General features: G+C 43.6%; 1 protein-coding gene across 6 annotated transcripts in view; it reads left to right on the plus strand.

Moving 5' to 3' along the window:
• HOMER2 (homer scaffold protein 2) overlaps positions 1-15147 on the plus strand; it is an 86228-nt gene that overhangs the window by 55313 nt on the left and 15768 nt on the right. For all 6 annotated transcript variants that reach the window (XM_023626132.2, XM_070230257.1, XM_023626079.2 and 3 more), the window contains exon 3: positions 2769-2900. In XM_023626132.2, coding sequence (XP_023481900.1) covers positions 2769-2900 — 132 coding nt within the window. The remainder of the gene's footprint in view (positions 1-2768; positions 2901-15147) is intronic.

Genomic DNA, 15147 nt, shown 5'->3' on the forward strand with positions numbered 1-15147 from the left:
TCCCAGATTTAAGCAGCTGAATGAACCCTTAAGCAGGCTAAATACAGATTTAGCTCTCGAAATCAGTTAATCATTGCTTTGTATAAGAAATACATACGTTAGGTTCTTTTTAACCTGTTACTCGTTTTATGACCTTGAACAAGTCTTTTGACCTTGTTGAGCCTCAGTTTCCACATCTGCGAAAATGGAGATAAGATGAAAGACTATGAAAAAGCACCTTAGGAACTGTTAGGTTCTAAAGAGATGCCAGGGGACATTACCATTGTTATTCCGGCTTGACTGACACTGGGACAGCCTGTTTGGGGCAAGCTTCAGAGGTGTGTCCCATACCCTGGTGAGCTTCTGTCCTCTGCCTTTCAAGGGGACTTCGAGGAGGGGGAATGGAGGCTGACTCAGAGGCACAGGTCTGCTGTGAAGGAGCAGAAAGATTTAGAAGGAATCAAGCTTCTGGATGGGTCTGGTCGTTGCCTTGTCCTCCCAGGAGCCTGGTAAATGAGAGATGACCAGAGTTGGCTTTCTGGCATCCTGTGATCCACTCTGATCCAACTCCCACCCAGCCACACACTTTCCCTAGGCCTGCCCTGGTTCCACCGCATCAGTCCTGCCTAAGACTGAGCCAGACCCCAGCCAGCCTCCAAGGTCCCAGAGCATTCCTTTTTACCTGCCCCTGGTTTATGTCTGCATCTTCCACTCTCCTGCCCCCATTTTCTGATAGTGTCCAGTGACAGCAGGCAGAGCGCTTTACTAACTGTGCCACATTCAGTTATCTGGAAAACACTTGATCAGGTGTCTTAATTCCCATGGACTCTGTAGTTGTGGAAGAGTTATCAGAGAAGGAGGAAGAGAAACCTGGACTGCAGTGAAGGCATCGGGACTTCACAGGTGAGGGAAGAAGAGAAGTTCTCATGTTCTAAGATGAGAAGGATGTAATATGGAAATTCAGAGCACGAATTTTGGAGTCAGACAATCTGGGCTCAGCTACTTACCAGCTCAGTTTCTCCTTCTGTGAAATGAAGGTGATAGTCATACCTCACAGGCTTGTTGTAGGTTTAGGTGAGCTGATACAAGTCTGATATTGATACTCGATAAATAGTAGTTACTCCGTAAATAGTAGTTGCTACAATTAATATTAACTCCTAAAAGTTTTTTCCCAGCTGAGTTAAAGTTTATTCTTGAGCTGATGCGTCATTGGCAAACTCGATAGGCTCTTGCACATGTACATAGCCATGACACTTCTCTTACCAGTGACAGCTATAACTGACCGCCTCCATCTCTTTATTAGTTCAGATGAGGATCTGTGTCCACAAGGTTTGTCCTTTAGCAAAATAATGGACTGAAATTCCTACCAAGATCAGCAAGGCCTATGTCATTCAAAAATGTTTTCTCTTCTCTATTGTATCACTTCAAAGAAAGGGATTCTGACTTGATTGTTGAGAATAAACACCGCCCTAATAAGTAAAACTGCTAGTAGACACTGCATTTGCTTACACTGCTGCTGTTCCCTGCTCGGATCATCAGAAACTGTTGGATGAGGAAGTAGTCAGCGGGTTATGCTACCCTTGCCTGTGAGTAAACATGCCAGAATGCCTTATTTCCAAGGACATTTTTCTTGAGTGTTTCTTAGAGTCTTAGAACTTCCAAGGATTTCTGCCAGCGTGAGCCTCTTGTTGATTCTTTATAACACTTACCAATTGTTTGGTGATTATTTATTCACATGTGTCTGTCCTCTTCCTGACTACCTGCATCTTGAAGACCAGGAATCTTGACTCACTCATCTTCGTACCTTTGGTTAGCAGAATGCCTGGCATATAGTAACTACTCAGTAAATGTTTGTTGAGTGAATGAATGTACCATGTGCGGGATATCACTCTTTTACCCTCCAGACCCATTCTCTGCCCTTCTTCACCCTGCTCTGGTTCCTGAGAGGCTGACCTGCAGATGACGTCAATGGGCTCCCAGGGCCTCCAGCTTCTGGTTGGGTTTGCCCAGTGGCGGGAGGTCAGAGGGAAAGAGGGAAGGGTATTTGTTCTGCTGGCTCCCCGTCCTGTGAGGTCACCATGTGCTGGCTGGTGTGTCCCTCAGCAGAAGATCACCTCCCTTGTCAAGACAACTGTTCTCCATGACTCTCTCCTTCCCTGTTCTGTAGCCTCTTCATCCCCTCATCCTTTAAGGCCAAGGAGTGGTGACAGCTGGCACCAGGTCCCTGCACCGTCCCTTGGTTTCTCTACACCTACCTCATGCCTGTATAATCGGTCTGTTTGTAAATTAATCCTCCACCAATTGTCCTAGTGGGGCTGCACCTTTTCCTTCCTGTTGGGAAGCAGCAGGCCCCAACCACTTAGGGAGATTTTAAGTTTTTTGAGCTGGACGCTGGTGCCCCGGATGCTTAAAAAGGTATGCAATGCAGTTCTTCAGAGAATGTGCGATGTTGCTTGCCATTAAGGGCAGTTGGATGCATGGCAGCTTTGGGGAAATAAATAGCAGTTTTGGAAACTATTCTCTGCTTAGGAGAGACTTTCTCCCACTGATAACTTGTAAGATCTTATTTTAGGCTGACTGTCTGTTTTTAAGTCTCTGAAATTACCCCTTATCATGGTTGTGTATCTGACTCAGCATGGGACATGCCAGAAGAGGAAGAAAGGACCAAATATAATGAGTGGGGATGCATGCTTTGGGTGCCAGCTTTGCCGACAGAAGACTTTGTAAGGGGTTACTTTGGTGTCTAATTCAGTGTTTAAATTTCTCCTCCTTGGGCTGTTTTTCTGTAGGTGATCATAAACAGCACAATCACACCCAATATGACTTTCACCAAAACGTCGCAGAAGTTCGGGCAGTGGGCTGACAGCAGAGCCAACACCGTGTTCGGTTTGGGGTTTTCCTCGGAGCAGCAGCTGACAAAGGTAACGTGGTCCCTGTCGCAGTACAGTCAGTGCCACGGCGGGATGGCGTCCTCGTTCAGTGGTCCCTGCTGAGGGATGGAGCAGGATTCCTCTCCAGACTTCGATTCCACCCCTTCTGGCACCGCAGGGCTGTCAAACCAGATGACCTTTAGAAATAGCAGGTTCCTTGAAAGTGGTGACGTCATTTGGGGACGGAAAACCTATCTGACAGATGCAGCTTCGGAGCCTGAGGTTGCTGCAGCAGGAAGCAGCTTGGCCAGTCGATCGTTCCCCACCCGTCAGCCTCTGCTCCCTGTGCCCAGGCGTCTCTGACAGCCGTCAACGTCACTGACTCTGTGGTTCGAGCCCTTAGAGAGAGGGAGTAAGGTGATGCTTAATAGCTGTTCTTTTTTTTTTTTTTAAAGATTGGCACCTGCGCTCACAACAGTTGCCAATCTTTTTTTTTTCTGCTTTTTTCCCCCAAATCCCCCCAGTACATAGTTGTATATTTTTTCAGTTGTGCTATGTGGGACGCCGCCTCAGCATGGCCTAATGAGCTGTGCCATGTCCGCACCCAGGATCTGAACTGGTGAAACCCCGGGCCGCCGAAGTGGAGCACGCGAACTTAACCACTCGGCCACGGGGCCGGCCCCTTAATAGCCATTCTTAACCTGGAGTCCCCTCGCCCCTTAAAATGTCGCACAGTGTTGTGCGTGTGTTGTTTTTTTCTAGGGAGAGGGGTCATAGTTTTGATTCGATTCTCTGAGGTCTAGGCCACACCTGTGGATGAGTAGAAAGGTGTTGAGGAGCAGATCGTAACTGAGTAGAGTCTTGGAGAGCCCCAAGATCTGCGGGAACAAATTGATGGCCTCTGAGGGGCCTCACCCAGCTGGTCGAAGGGGCTGAAAGCTTGTTTTACGAGAATCGGTTTCCTTTTAGGGTGGTGGGAGAGCCCCGTGTAGGTATTAAGAAGGTCTTGGTTGAAAGCAAGACTGGCTAGTTGACGTGACACAGACACTTACTGGTAGAATGTCCCAGTAGCTCCGGGAATCCCAGGGGAGTTGGAGATCCAGGCCTCGGGAAAGGCTGGAACCAGGCCGAGGGTTGTTTCTCTCCAGACTGTTGCCATGAGCGACTGCCTGCTGGGCAGGTATTTATTGCCCTCCCGCTGTGCCGATGTCGTGCTGGGCACTGAGCATGCAGAGATGTGGTCCTATCCCCTGAGGGCTTTACAGATTCCAGATTCCTGGGAACTTGGCAGGGTTTCTTAGTACAGATTCTGCTGCTCGGGTTCCCTGTGTATACTGCGGACGGTTTTCAAAGAAGGGAGGGTAAGATGAGTCAGGAAGCACACCGACAGGAGCCTACTAATTTGCACCTTTCATTTTTCCAGCATGTGTGCATATGCATGTGTACACACACACACACATGCACACACACACATTTCTAAGGAGGCTTCCAGTCCCCTGATCCAGTCATCCTACACCCAGCCATAAATGAGCCCCTAATAGAGGACACCCCACAGGCTGTCCTCCTCTGCGTCCCCAGGTGCTTCCATGAGGATGCTGTTCCCTTAGATGCCCAGGAAACCCACAATGGTCTGGTGGCACTCTGCACATCGCTCTCATGAGCGTTCTTTCGTGGGTATAAATCCTCCAGTTCACCAGGGACCAGAAACGTGGGGCAGGAAGCAGCAGTCTTGAGGGTGGGTCGTCGGGCATCATTCTTGGATTCATCTCTCCATCCCTGATCCCGCGGTCCCTGGACTGTGGTTCTGAGAAGCGTCACTTCCCGCAGCTCTGGAGGATGTGGCGTTCCTACAGCAGCACAGCAGAGTCCTGGAAGGCCGCTGCTTCTGCTGATAAGGGACGTGGGAGGACAGGGCGTCCCGTGGTGATCAGCCTTGTGCTTCGTTTCATTTGCAGGAAGTGAGCTGGTTGGTTTAAGGTAGTGCTGTGTGCCGTAGAAGGCATTGAGTCACTCTCTGGGTGTTGGGGCTGGCAGGGGCATGACAGTCCATGGGAAGTGTCTGTTCTAATGAGGATAAGTCACTCTTTGCTCTGAAGAAGGAGCCTGATGTGATCAGCTTTCCACCAGGGAGCTGGCTGGTCAGTAAGAGGTGTGAGGCGGAACTGGGGACTTAGGGTGGGTCACTCTTGTTGGTAGTCGACACTCAGTGGGAGTATGTGTTGTCAAGGCCACATGGCACCTCTCTTCCTGGCACCAACGCCAATCAGTGTGTCACTCAGCCTGTTGAGCACGCGCCAGGCTGCCCGCAGGAGGAGAGCGACTGGGTGTGCAGAGAGCAGCCCTTGCTGCCCCCTGGTTTTAAGGATTCTCTTTGCTGTGGAGGGTGGAGACTTTGGAAGAGCATTGTCCTAGTCGTTCAGGCTATTGCAACAAAACACTGCAGTCTGGGTGTTAGAAACAACAGAAGTTGATTGCTCACCGTTCTGGAGGCTGGAAGCCTGAGGTCGGGGTGCCCGCATGGTCAGGTTCAGGCGAAGACCCTCTTCCAGGTTGCAGACTGCCGACTTCTCGTCGCGTCCTCACCTGGTGGAAAGAGAGCAAGAGAGCTCTCTGGGAGAGCACTGTCCCTTTCATGAGGCTCTGCCCTCAAGACCTAATCACCTCCCGAAGGCCCCATCTCCTAATCTATCACTTTGAGGGTTAGGATTACAACGTAAGAATTGCGGGGGGACGCAAACATTCAGTCCATTGCAGGCATTCATATGGAACGTGACTGTTTTCAGGCTCTGGTTCCATTTGGGCCCATTGTTAAGGCCATTTCCCAAATCTCTGTCACTAACCCCCCAATTCTGTTTGTTCCCACTCCCTGTCCATGTGGCTCAGCCCTTCACCATTTCCCAGGGTTCAGTCTAGATTGCTTCTCAAGGCACCTGCCCTGTGCACGTTGGGCAAGGAGAAGTTCCAAGTCGTGCCCACAGCGGGTGCTTCTCCTTTCCACCATCCTCCAGACAGCGGGAGTAGCACAAGCAAAATTGAGACACTGGGTGAGGAAAGCTGCAGATGATTCACGTTAACAGGGGGTCCAGGTTTTGGGGGGGGTGGGTAAAGCTGATAGACGCCGGCTCTCGGAAGGGTATCATGCCAGTTGCTGGGCTTTATCCTATAGGCTGTGAAGGATTTTAAGTCAGGAAGGAAAATGATCAGATTTGCATTTTAGGTAGATTTTTCTGGCATCAAGACAGATTAGGTTGTTTTTGTCCAGATCAGAGAGGATGAGGGCTTGAGTAGGAGTTGGAGAGATCTAGGAAATGTTGAGGAGCTAAACTGGCAGAACTCGGGGAGTAGATGTGGGAGGCGGAGACTCTGGGATGATGACGGACAGATGGTGCTGCCGTTTTCTGAAATGAGGAAGAGGAACAGCTGCTGTGAGGGTCAGAGAGAATTTAGACAAAGAGGAGGCAAGTGTGATGGCGATTTATTGAAAGGATGGTGCCAGAGCCTCTGAAGTGGGCAGCGGGAATTGCATGCCTTTTCCCTCTGAAGAAGCACCTGGTAGGGGGAGAGGGGTGGCGGGAGCACCCCCTCCCCTGCCAAGTGGCCCCTTCCCACACCTGCCTCATATGCAGACTCATAGGGTCGGAAGCCTCCAATAGCTGGGGAAGACGGTGTTGCTGGGCCGCCTCCATCACTGCCCCGATCCCGCCCGGGGCCAGAGTTCTTCACTGAAGCCCCGGATGGTTTGAGAGAATCACTCCCAGCTGCCTGGAACAATTTCTTCAATCTTTGGAGGACTCAAAGCAGCTAGGAAGGATAAAGGGGGAAAGTTGCAATGAAAAGAATCGAAAGAAGGGAGAACTCAAAGAAAAATCAGAAGAAATTGTTGAAGTTCAATTCTTTGTGCCTCTGAGAACTGGAGAGACCTTGAGCTGCGTCTGCTTCCAAGTGTGGCCGCTTCTCATTTTTCCCAAACAGAAGGAGATGTCCTGTCATTAAGGAGGAGTGCCCATCTTTCTGAGTCGCTCAGTCTTCTCTGGCAGCGCGGGAGTCTCCGCTCTGTGACTGTGACCTGCCATTGTCACAAAGGCGTATCAAATAAGCCCTCAGATGTCTCCTTTGTTCAAAATGTTCAAATCAGCTTTTCCCCTTCTCTTTGAAGGAACGATTAACCACACACTGATCAATTACTATGAAGGGAGGCTGACACTCTTGACAAGTGGCAATTAGCTGGCAAAGAGGAGTTCGGGCCCAAAGGGTTCCCAAGGCGTGTTGCTGAGGGGACAGCTGTGGCTGAACATTTCTGACTCCACAGAGCAACCACCTACAGACCTGAAAGAGGAATTGGTAATCAAACACTATAACTATGCTAGAAAAAGGAGCACCACTGTGGATATTCTCATTTAAGAACACTTTATACACACTTCACTCTCTACCCCCCGGGAAGGAAAATAGATGCCTTAGTCTTTACTGCTTCCGTTCTAAGGACCACTTCACACCAGCATCCAAGAAGTATCACAGTATGCTCTTTAGATGGGCTTTCCAAAAATAACAGAAGCTGTGTATTCCCAAAGGTAAACTGGGCCTCGTCTGTCCATCCACTGGAGAGGACAGATACCTCAGCCCACTGAAGGATGTGGAAAAGGGACTTGCATGTTCTGATAACATGAAGGGTTTCTGAAAAACAACAAAAGGAAGGAGAACCAAACGTAAGAATGAGCCAGTTGTTAAAGTTTAGATTCTTTGTGGCATCTGACCTTGAGATGTCACTGTTCTAAGTTCGGCTCCATCTCAATCATTGCAGACGGAAGGAAACACATTCTGCCATGAAGGGGAGTGATCCGGGATGGGGTTGCTGGTGCTCTGTGACTGATCTTTCTAAACCCGATACACATGTGACGTTTGCTGTTGGCCCATTTCAGTGATTTCATCTGTAATTGGAATTTGTATCTTTGTGTTCAGTTCATTAACTCAGTGTAATTGTGAGAACATTGCCCTGTCACATAGCTTTCTGTCTCCTGATTCAAGGGTCAATGTATTTTTTAATAGGGGATATTAATCATTCTTTTGATATGTTTCAGTTAGAAAGCTCTTGGCTGCAAGTAACAGCTAACTTAATCCCAGTGCTTAAACGAATAGAGTTATTCTCTTCATACGACAGAGAAGTCCTGAGCGGGTGGTTTCCATTGTTGGTACAGTGGCTCCATAAAGTTGGGTCCAAGGGCTCTGCATGTTTTGTTTGTTTCTTTTGTCAGTGTTTCCCTCATGGTGATAAGATGGCTTCTCAAGCTCTATCCATCACATCTGCATTCATGGCAAGAGGGAGGAGGTAAAAGGATGGTGCCACAATGCTTCCCTGTAAACTCCCTCGGCAGACTTCTTCTTGGGTCCCATCGTCAGTCTTGGATCCCTAGGCCACCCTCCCACACTCACCTCCAGAAAAAAAAAAAGGCAGGGAAGTAGCTTGCCATAGTGGGCTTAGACCAGTTCTCATTCTCTAACGCGTAGGAAATTTCCTGCTCCAGGTGAATCTGAGCTTCTGTTGAGCTAAGAGAAAAAAAAGAAATGGATTTTGAAGATGCAAATATTGTCTGCCACAAGGTTCCTCAATGGCCAAGGCTAACAAAAACCACAAGTAAAATAAAACAATAGTCTTTCATTTTCTATCATGGTAATCGTGAAGAAGATGATGATTTTGATTAAGATTATTACTAGGGTTTAAAAACTGCAGAAAATGACTCTAATAAGTGAAGACATGAGAATCTGGCATGTATTTCAGAAACCTCTGTGGTTTGACTATCCTTAGATCCATGGGTTTCATTTATAGACTCCATTCTAAGGAAATAATTGTAACTGAGTAGAGATCTAGCTACAAAGATTTTCCTTGCAGCATCTTTTATAACAGCAAAAACAGAAACACCAGCCTAAATGTCCAGCAGTAAGGAAATTAGTTAAATAAACTCCAGTACATCCCTCAGGGTTATATTGTGCAGCAATTCAGATGGTGTAGTAGAAAACCATATTATTGCATGAGATTATTAATGTCTTGTTAACTGCAAAAGTAGCTATAAAATGGGATGTACGATATCATTCCGTTTTTAAAAAGAAATGTGTGTAAGGAATGCATATGAACAGATAGAAAAATAGACGTTTATGTGGTTAGTGCTTATCTCTGGGTTGACGGGACTATAGGTTTAAAAAAATATTTTTTTCTACACTGTACTTTCTAAATTTACAAGCATATGTGCTTGTTTATAATAAGGGGGGATATATTAGAAAACCTAAGCCACAGAGGTGATTTTTCAGCAGGGGACAGTCGTCTGACCCCTCTTGCAGTGACTGGTGCTGTTCTAACAGCTGGAGCCCGTGAGGGGAAATGTTCTCCCATCCTTCTGGATTGCTTCCAGTTTTTCATTATTGTAAATAATGCTAGGATTAACATCTTTATATCGAAAGCCTTTTTTTTTTCATATTCTCAATTATTTTCATAGAACAGTTTCCCAGAAGTAATAACCCTAGGTCAGTGGCTGTGAACATTTCTTTCGCTTATGATCATATTTCCCAGTTGCTTCTCAGGGGGGCTGTACCCATACCCAATGCTGCGGAAACATCTCACCAGCACTGGGTATTATAATTATATTTAGTGTTTGCTAATTTAGCAGGCAGAGAATGGTACCTCATCATTTCGATTTGCATTTCCAGCAAGGCTGAACGATCTTTTCTGTAAGTTGTTTACACGTTGTATTTTTTATTTGTGAGTTTTGCCATTTATCTATTGGGGTTTTCATATTTTCCTTTGCAATTTGTACAGACTCTTTCTGCATTAAAGGTAACAGCCTTTTTTTCTGTGGTAGATATTCCCCCAGGCTATTGCTTCCTTTCTGATTTAGTTTTTTTCCTTTTGTAATCAAAAGCTTTAAATTGTTACATAGTCGAATCTGTCACTTTTGTGATTTTCTTTCATTTCTTCCAAGTTTAGAAAATTACCCTCTCGCTCCTCAAGCATGAGTTTGATAAGTGTTCAGTTCTGTTTGCACCCAGATTTTTTAAGGTTTGTTTTTTAAAAAAATACTTACCCCCTTAATTCATCAATAATTTATCAGGCTACTGGTTTGTGGTAGAATTTAAGTTCATTTTCTCCAGTTTAGTAAAGTGATCTCTATCATTATATGTGGAATAATCTTCTCTCTTAGTTTGCAACTCCTCCTTTGTCATAAGCTAATTTTTATATAAATGGTAGGACCTATTTCCGTCATGTATCTAATAGTACCTCATCTTTTTAGATGAGTAGTTATTTAAAATTTATCTGATATTATCCTACTTCATTACATTTTAAACTCATTTTCTTTTGGACTATCACCTGTTTGAATGTAAAACAAAATCCTCTACAGACTCAGAGTTTCTTTGAGGACAGGAACCAAGTCTTTCTTAAGTATTTCAGTGTCCCCAGCATTGTCCCTAGCTCATAGAGATAATTAGTAAATTTTTTTTTTTTTAAGATTTTATTTTTCCTTTTTCTCCCCAAAGGCCTCCGGTACATAGTTGTATATTTTTAGTTGTGGGTCCTTCTAGTTGTGGCATGTGGGATGCCATCTTAGCATGGCCTGATGAGCGGTGCCATGTCCGTGCCCAGGATTCGAACCTGCAAAACCCTGGGCCGCTGAAGCGGAGCACGAGAACTTAACCACTCGGCCACAGGGCCAGCCCCTAGTAAATATTTTTGAATGAATGAATTTGCCCTTTTGTGGATCTCTTTTACTAAAGGTCATTGTTTTAAGGCTTTCGCTGTCATTTTACTTGAAGAAACAAGTCAAATCAAGGCCAGAGGAGCCGTGCTTCTCTTTATTGAACCCGTCAGACACCTAGCAAAGCCATGTCTTTCATCCTCCAATGACCCATAGAGGAATAGCATCATCCACATTTTACAGATGAAGAAACCAGGGTTCAGAGCTCATTTGCCTGCATTTGAAAGGCTGGTAAGGATCAAAGTTGGGCATCTTAGTTGGGGTAGCAGTTAAGCAGGTAAATCATAGACACCGTAGTGTCCACTGCTGGCATCAGATGGCCTGTGTTCAATGCCAGTGTGATCGCGGTCAGTTACGAGACCCATCTGTGCCCCATCTGTATATTGACAGTAGCAGGTGTCCCTAAGGCTCACCGTGAGTACATAGTAAGACTCCACATTCTAACCACTCTTCCTCTTTCATCCCTATGAGCCAAGAATACATGGCTTTTTGTTCCCTTTTTTGAGATGTTCTAGGCTTTTATTTTTTTTATTGAGGTCATAATAGTTTATAACATTGTGGGATTCCAGTTGTACATTATTATTTGTCAGTCACCATCTAAATGTGCCACTTCACCCCTTTCACCCATCCCCCTTCCCCTGGTAACCACTAATGTGTTCTCTTTGTCTGTGTGTTAGTTTATCTTCCACATGTGAGTGAAATCATATAGTGTTTGTCTTTGTCTATCTGACTTATTTCGCTTAACATAATACCCTCGAGGTCCACCCAGGTTGTTGCAAATGAGACGATTTTGTCTTTTTTATGGCTGAGTAGTATTCCGTTGTGTATATATACTACATCTTCTTTATCCAATCATCAGACGTTGGGCACTTAGGTTGCTTCCACGTCTTGGCTATTGTGAATAATGCTGCAGTGAACATAGGGGTGCATAAGGCTCTTTGAATTGTTGATTTCAAGTTCTTTGGATAAATACCCAGTAGTGGGATAGCTGGGTCATATGGTATTTCTGTTTTTAATTTTTTGAGAAATCTCCATACTGTTTTCCTTAGTGGCTGCACCAGTTTGCATTCCCACCAGCAGTGTGTGAGGGTTCCCTTTTCTTCATACCCTCTCCAACATTTGTTATTTTTTGTCTTGGTGATTATAGCCACTCTAACAGGTATAAGGTGTGATATCTTACTGTAGTTTTAACTTGCATTTCCATGATCATTAGTGATGTTGAACATCTCTTCATGGTGCCTATTGGCCATCCGTATATCATATTTGCAAAAATGTCTGTTCATATCCTCTGTCCGTTTTTTGATTGGGTTGTTTGTTTCTTTGTTGTTCAGTTGTATGGGTTCCTTATATATTATGGAGATAAACCCCTTGTCGGGTATATGATTTGCAAATATTTTCTCCCAGTTAATGGGTTGTCTTTTGTTTTGATCCTGATTTCCTTTGTTTTGCAGAAGCTCTTTAGTCTGATGAAATCCTACTTATTAATCTTTTCTTTTGTTTCCCTTGCCCGAGTGGACATGGTATTCGAAAAGGTCCTTCTAAGACCAATGTCAAATAGTGTACTGCCTGTATTTTCTTCTGGGAGTTTTATGGTTTTAGGTCTTACATTCAAGTCTTTAATCCATTTTGAGTTAATTTTTGTGTATGGCAAAAGATAATGGTCTACTTTCTTTTTTTTTCCCCTAAGATTTTACTTTTCCTTTTTTTCTCCCCAAAGCCCCCCAGTACATAGTTGTATACTTTTTTTTAGTTGTGGGTCCTTCTAGTTGTGGCATGTGGGACGCTGCTTCAACATGGCCTGACGAGCAGTGCCATGTCCGTGCCCAGGATACGACCCAGCGAAACCCTGGGCCGCCAAAGTGGAGCGCGCAAACTTAACCACTCGGCCACAGGGCCAGCCTCGATAATAGTCTACTTTCATTCTTTTGCATGTGGCTGTCCAGTTTTCCCAACATCATTTATTGAAGAGACTTTCCTTTCTCCATTGTATGTTCTTGGCACCTTTGTCGAGGATTAGCTGTCCATAGATGTGTGGTTTTATTTCTGGGCTTTCAATTCTGTTCCATTGATCTGTGTGCCTGTTTTTGTACCAGTACCACTGTTTTGATCACTATGGCTTTGTAGTATATTTTGAAGTCAAGGATTGTGATGCCTCCAGCCTTGTTCTTTTTTCTCAGGATTGCTTTGGCTGTTTGGGGTCTCATCTTGCCCCATATGAATTTTAGGATTCTTTGTTCTGTTTCCATGAAGAATGTCATTGGGATTATCATTGGGTTTACGTTGAAATCTGTAGATTGCTTTAGGTAGTATGGACATTTTAACTATGTTTGTTCTTCCAATCCATGTGCATGGAATATCTTTCTATTTCTTTATGTCATTATCAATTTCTTTCAGTAATGTCTTATAGTTTTTATTGTATAGGTCTTTCACCTCCTTGCTTAAACTTATTCCTAGATTTTTTTTTTGTTGCTGTTGTAAGTGGGATTGTATTCTTGAGTTCTCTTCCTTTCAGTTTGTTATTAGAGTATAGAAATGCAACTGATTTTTGTAAGTTGATTTGTACCCTGCTACTTTGCTGTAGTTGTTAATTATTTCTAATAGTTTCTGGATGGATTATTTAAGGTTTTCTATGTATAAGATCATGTTGTCTGCAAACAGCAAGAGTTTCACTTCTTCTTTGCCTATTTGGGTTCCTTTTATTTCTTTTTCTTGCCTAATTGCTCTGTCCAAAACCTCCAGTACTATTTTGAATAAGAGTAGTGAGAATGGGCATCCTTGTCTCGTTCCTGTTCTTAGAAGGATGGCTTTCAGTTTTTCACCATTGAATATGATGTTGGCTGTTGGTTTGTCATACGTGGCCTTTATTATGTTGAGGTACTTTCCTTCTATACTCATTTTATTGAGTTTTTATCATAAATAGATGTTGGACTTTGTCAGATACTTTCTCTGTGTCTAATATGATAATCATGTGATCCTTATTCCTCATTTTATTAATGTGGTATATCACATTGATTGATTTGTGGATGTTAAACCATCCCTGTGTTCCTGGTATAAATCCCACTTGATCATGGTGTATGATCTTTTTAATGTGTTGCTGTATTCGGTTTGCAAATATTTTGTTGAGGGTTTTTGCATCAATGTTCATCAGAGATATTGGCCTATAATTTTCCTTCTTTGTGTTGTCCTTGTCTGACTTTGATATCAAGGTGATGTCGGCCTCTTAGAATATATTAGGAAGCATTCTATCTTCCTCAGTTTTTTGGAATAGTTTGAGAAGGATAGGTATTAAATCATTGAATGTTTGATAGAATTCTTTAGAGAAGCCATTTCCTCATGGACTTGTATTTTTTGGGAGGTTTTTGATTACTCTTTCAATCTCTTTACTTGTGATTGGTCTATTCAGATTCTCTATTTCTTCTTGACTCCATTTTGGGAGGTTGTATGACTCTAAGAATTTATCCATTTCTTCTAGATTGTCCAATTTGTTGGGATATAGGTTTTCATAGTATTCTCTTATAATCCTTTGTATTTCTGTGTGGTATCCATTGTAATTTATCTTCTTTCATTTCTAATTTTATTTATTTGAGCCTTCTCTCTTTTTTTCTTAGTGAGTCTGGCTAAGAGTTTGTCAGTTGTGTGTATCTTCTCAAAGAACCAGGTCTTTATTTCATTGATCCTTTCTGCTGTCTTTTTTGTTTCAGTTTCATTTATTTCTGCTCTAATTTTTGTTATTTCCTTCCTTCTGCTGACTTTGGGCTTTGTTTGTTCTTCTTTTTCTAATTCTATTAGGTTTAGTTTAAGATTGTTTATTTGATATTTTTCTTGTTTGTTAAGGTGTGCCTGTATTGCTATGAATTTCCCTCTTAGGACCGATTTGCTGCATCCCATATGAGCTGATATGTGGTATTTTCATTTGCATTTGTCTCCAGATATTTTGATTTCTTTAATTTCTTCAATGATCCATTTGTTGTTCAGTAGCATGTTGTTTAGTCTCCACATATTTCTGACTTTCCCAGCTTTTTTCTTGTAGTTGATTTCTAATTTCATAGCGTTGTGGTTGGAAAAGATGCTTGAGATGATTTCAATCTTCTTAAATTTATCGAGAATCCCAATGACCTCTTCACGGAAATTGAACAAAGAATCCTAAAATTTATGTGGAACAACAAAAGACCGCGAATAGTAACATCAATCCTGAGAAAAAAGAGCAAACCTGGAGTCATCAGGATCCCTGACTTCAAAATATACTACAAAACTATAGTAATCAAAACAGCATGGTCCTGGTACAGAAACACACACAGAGATCAATGGAACAGAATTGAAAGCCCAGAAAGAAAACCACACATCTTTGAACAGCTGATCTTCAACAAAGGAGCCAAGAACATATAATAAAGGAAAGTCTCTTCAGTAAATGGTGTTGGGAAAACTGGGCAGCCACATGTAAAAGAATGAAAGTAGACCATTCCCTTACACCATGCACAAAAATCAACTCAAAATGGATGAAAGACTTGAATGTAAGACCTGAAACCATAAAACTCCTAGAAGAAAGTATAGGCAGTACC

Source organism: Equus caballus, chromosome 1 (assembly GCF_041296265.1).
Source record: "Equus caballus isolate H_3958 breed thoroughbred chromosome 1, TB-T2T, whole genome shotgun sequence".
NCBI classification, from domain to species: domain Eukaryota; kingdom Metazoa; phylum Chordata; class Mammalia; order Perissodactyla; family Equidae; genus Equus; species Equus caballus.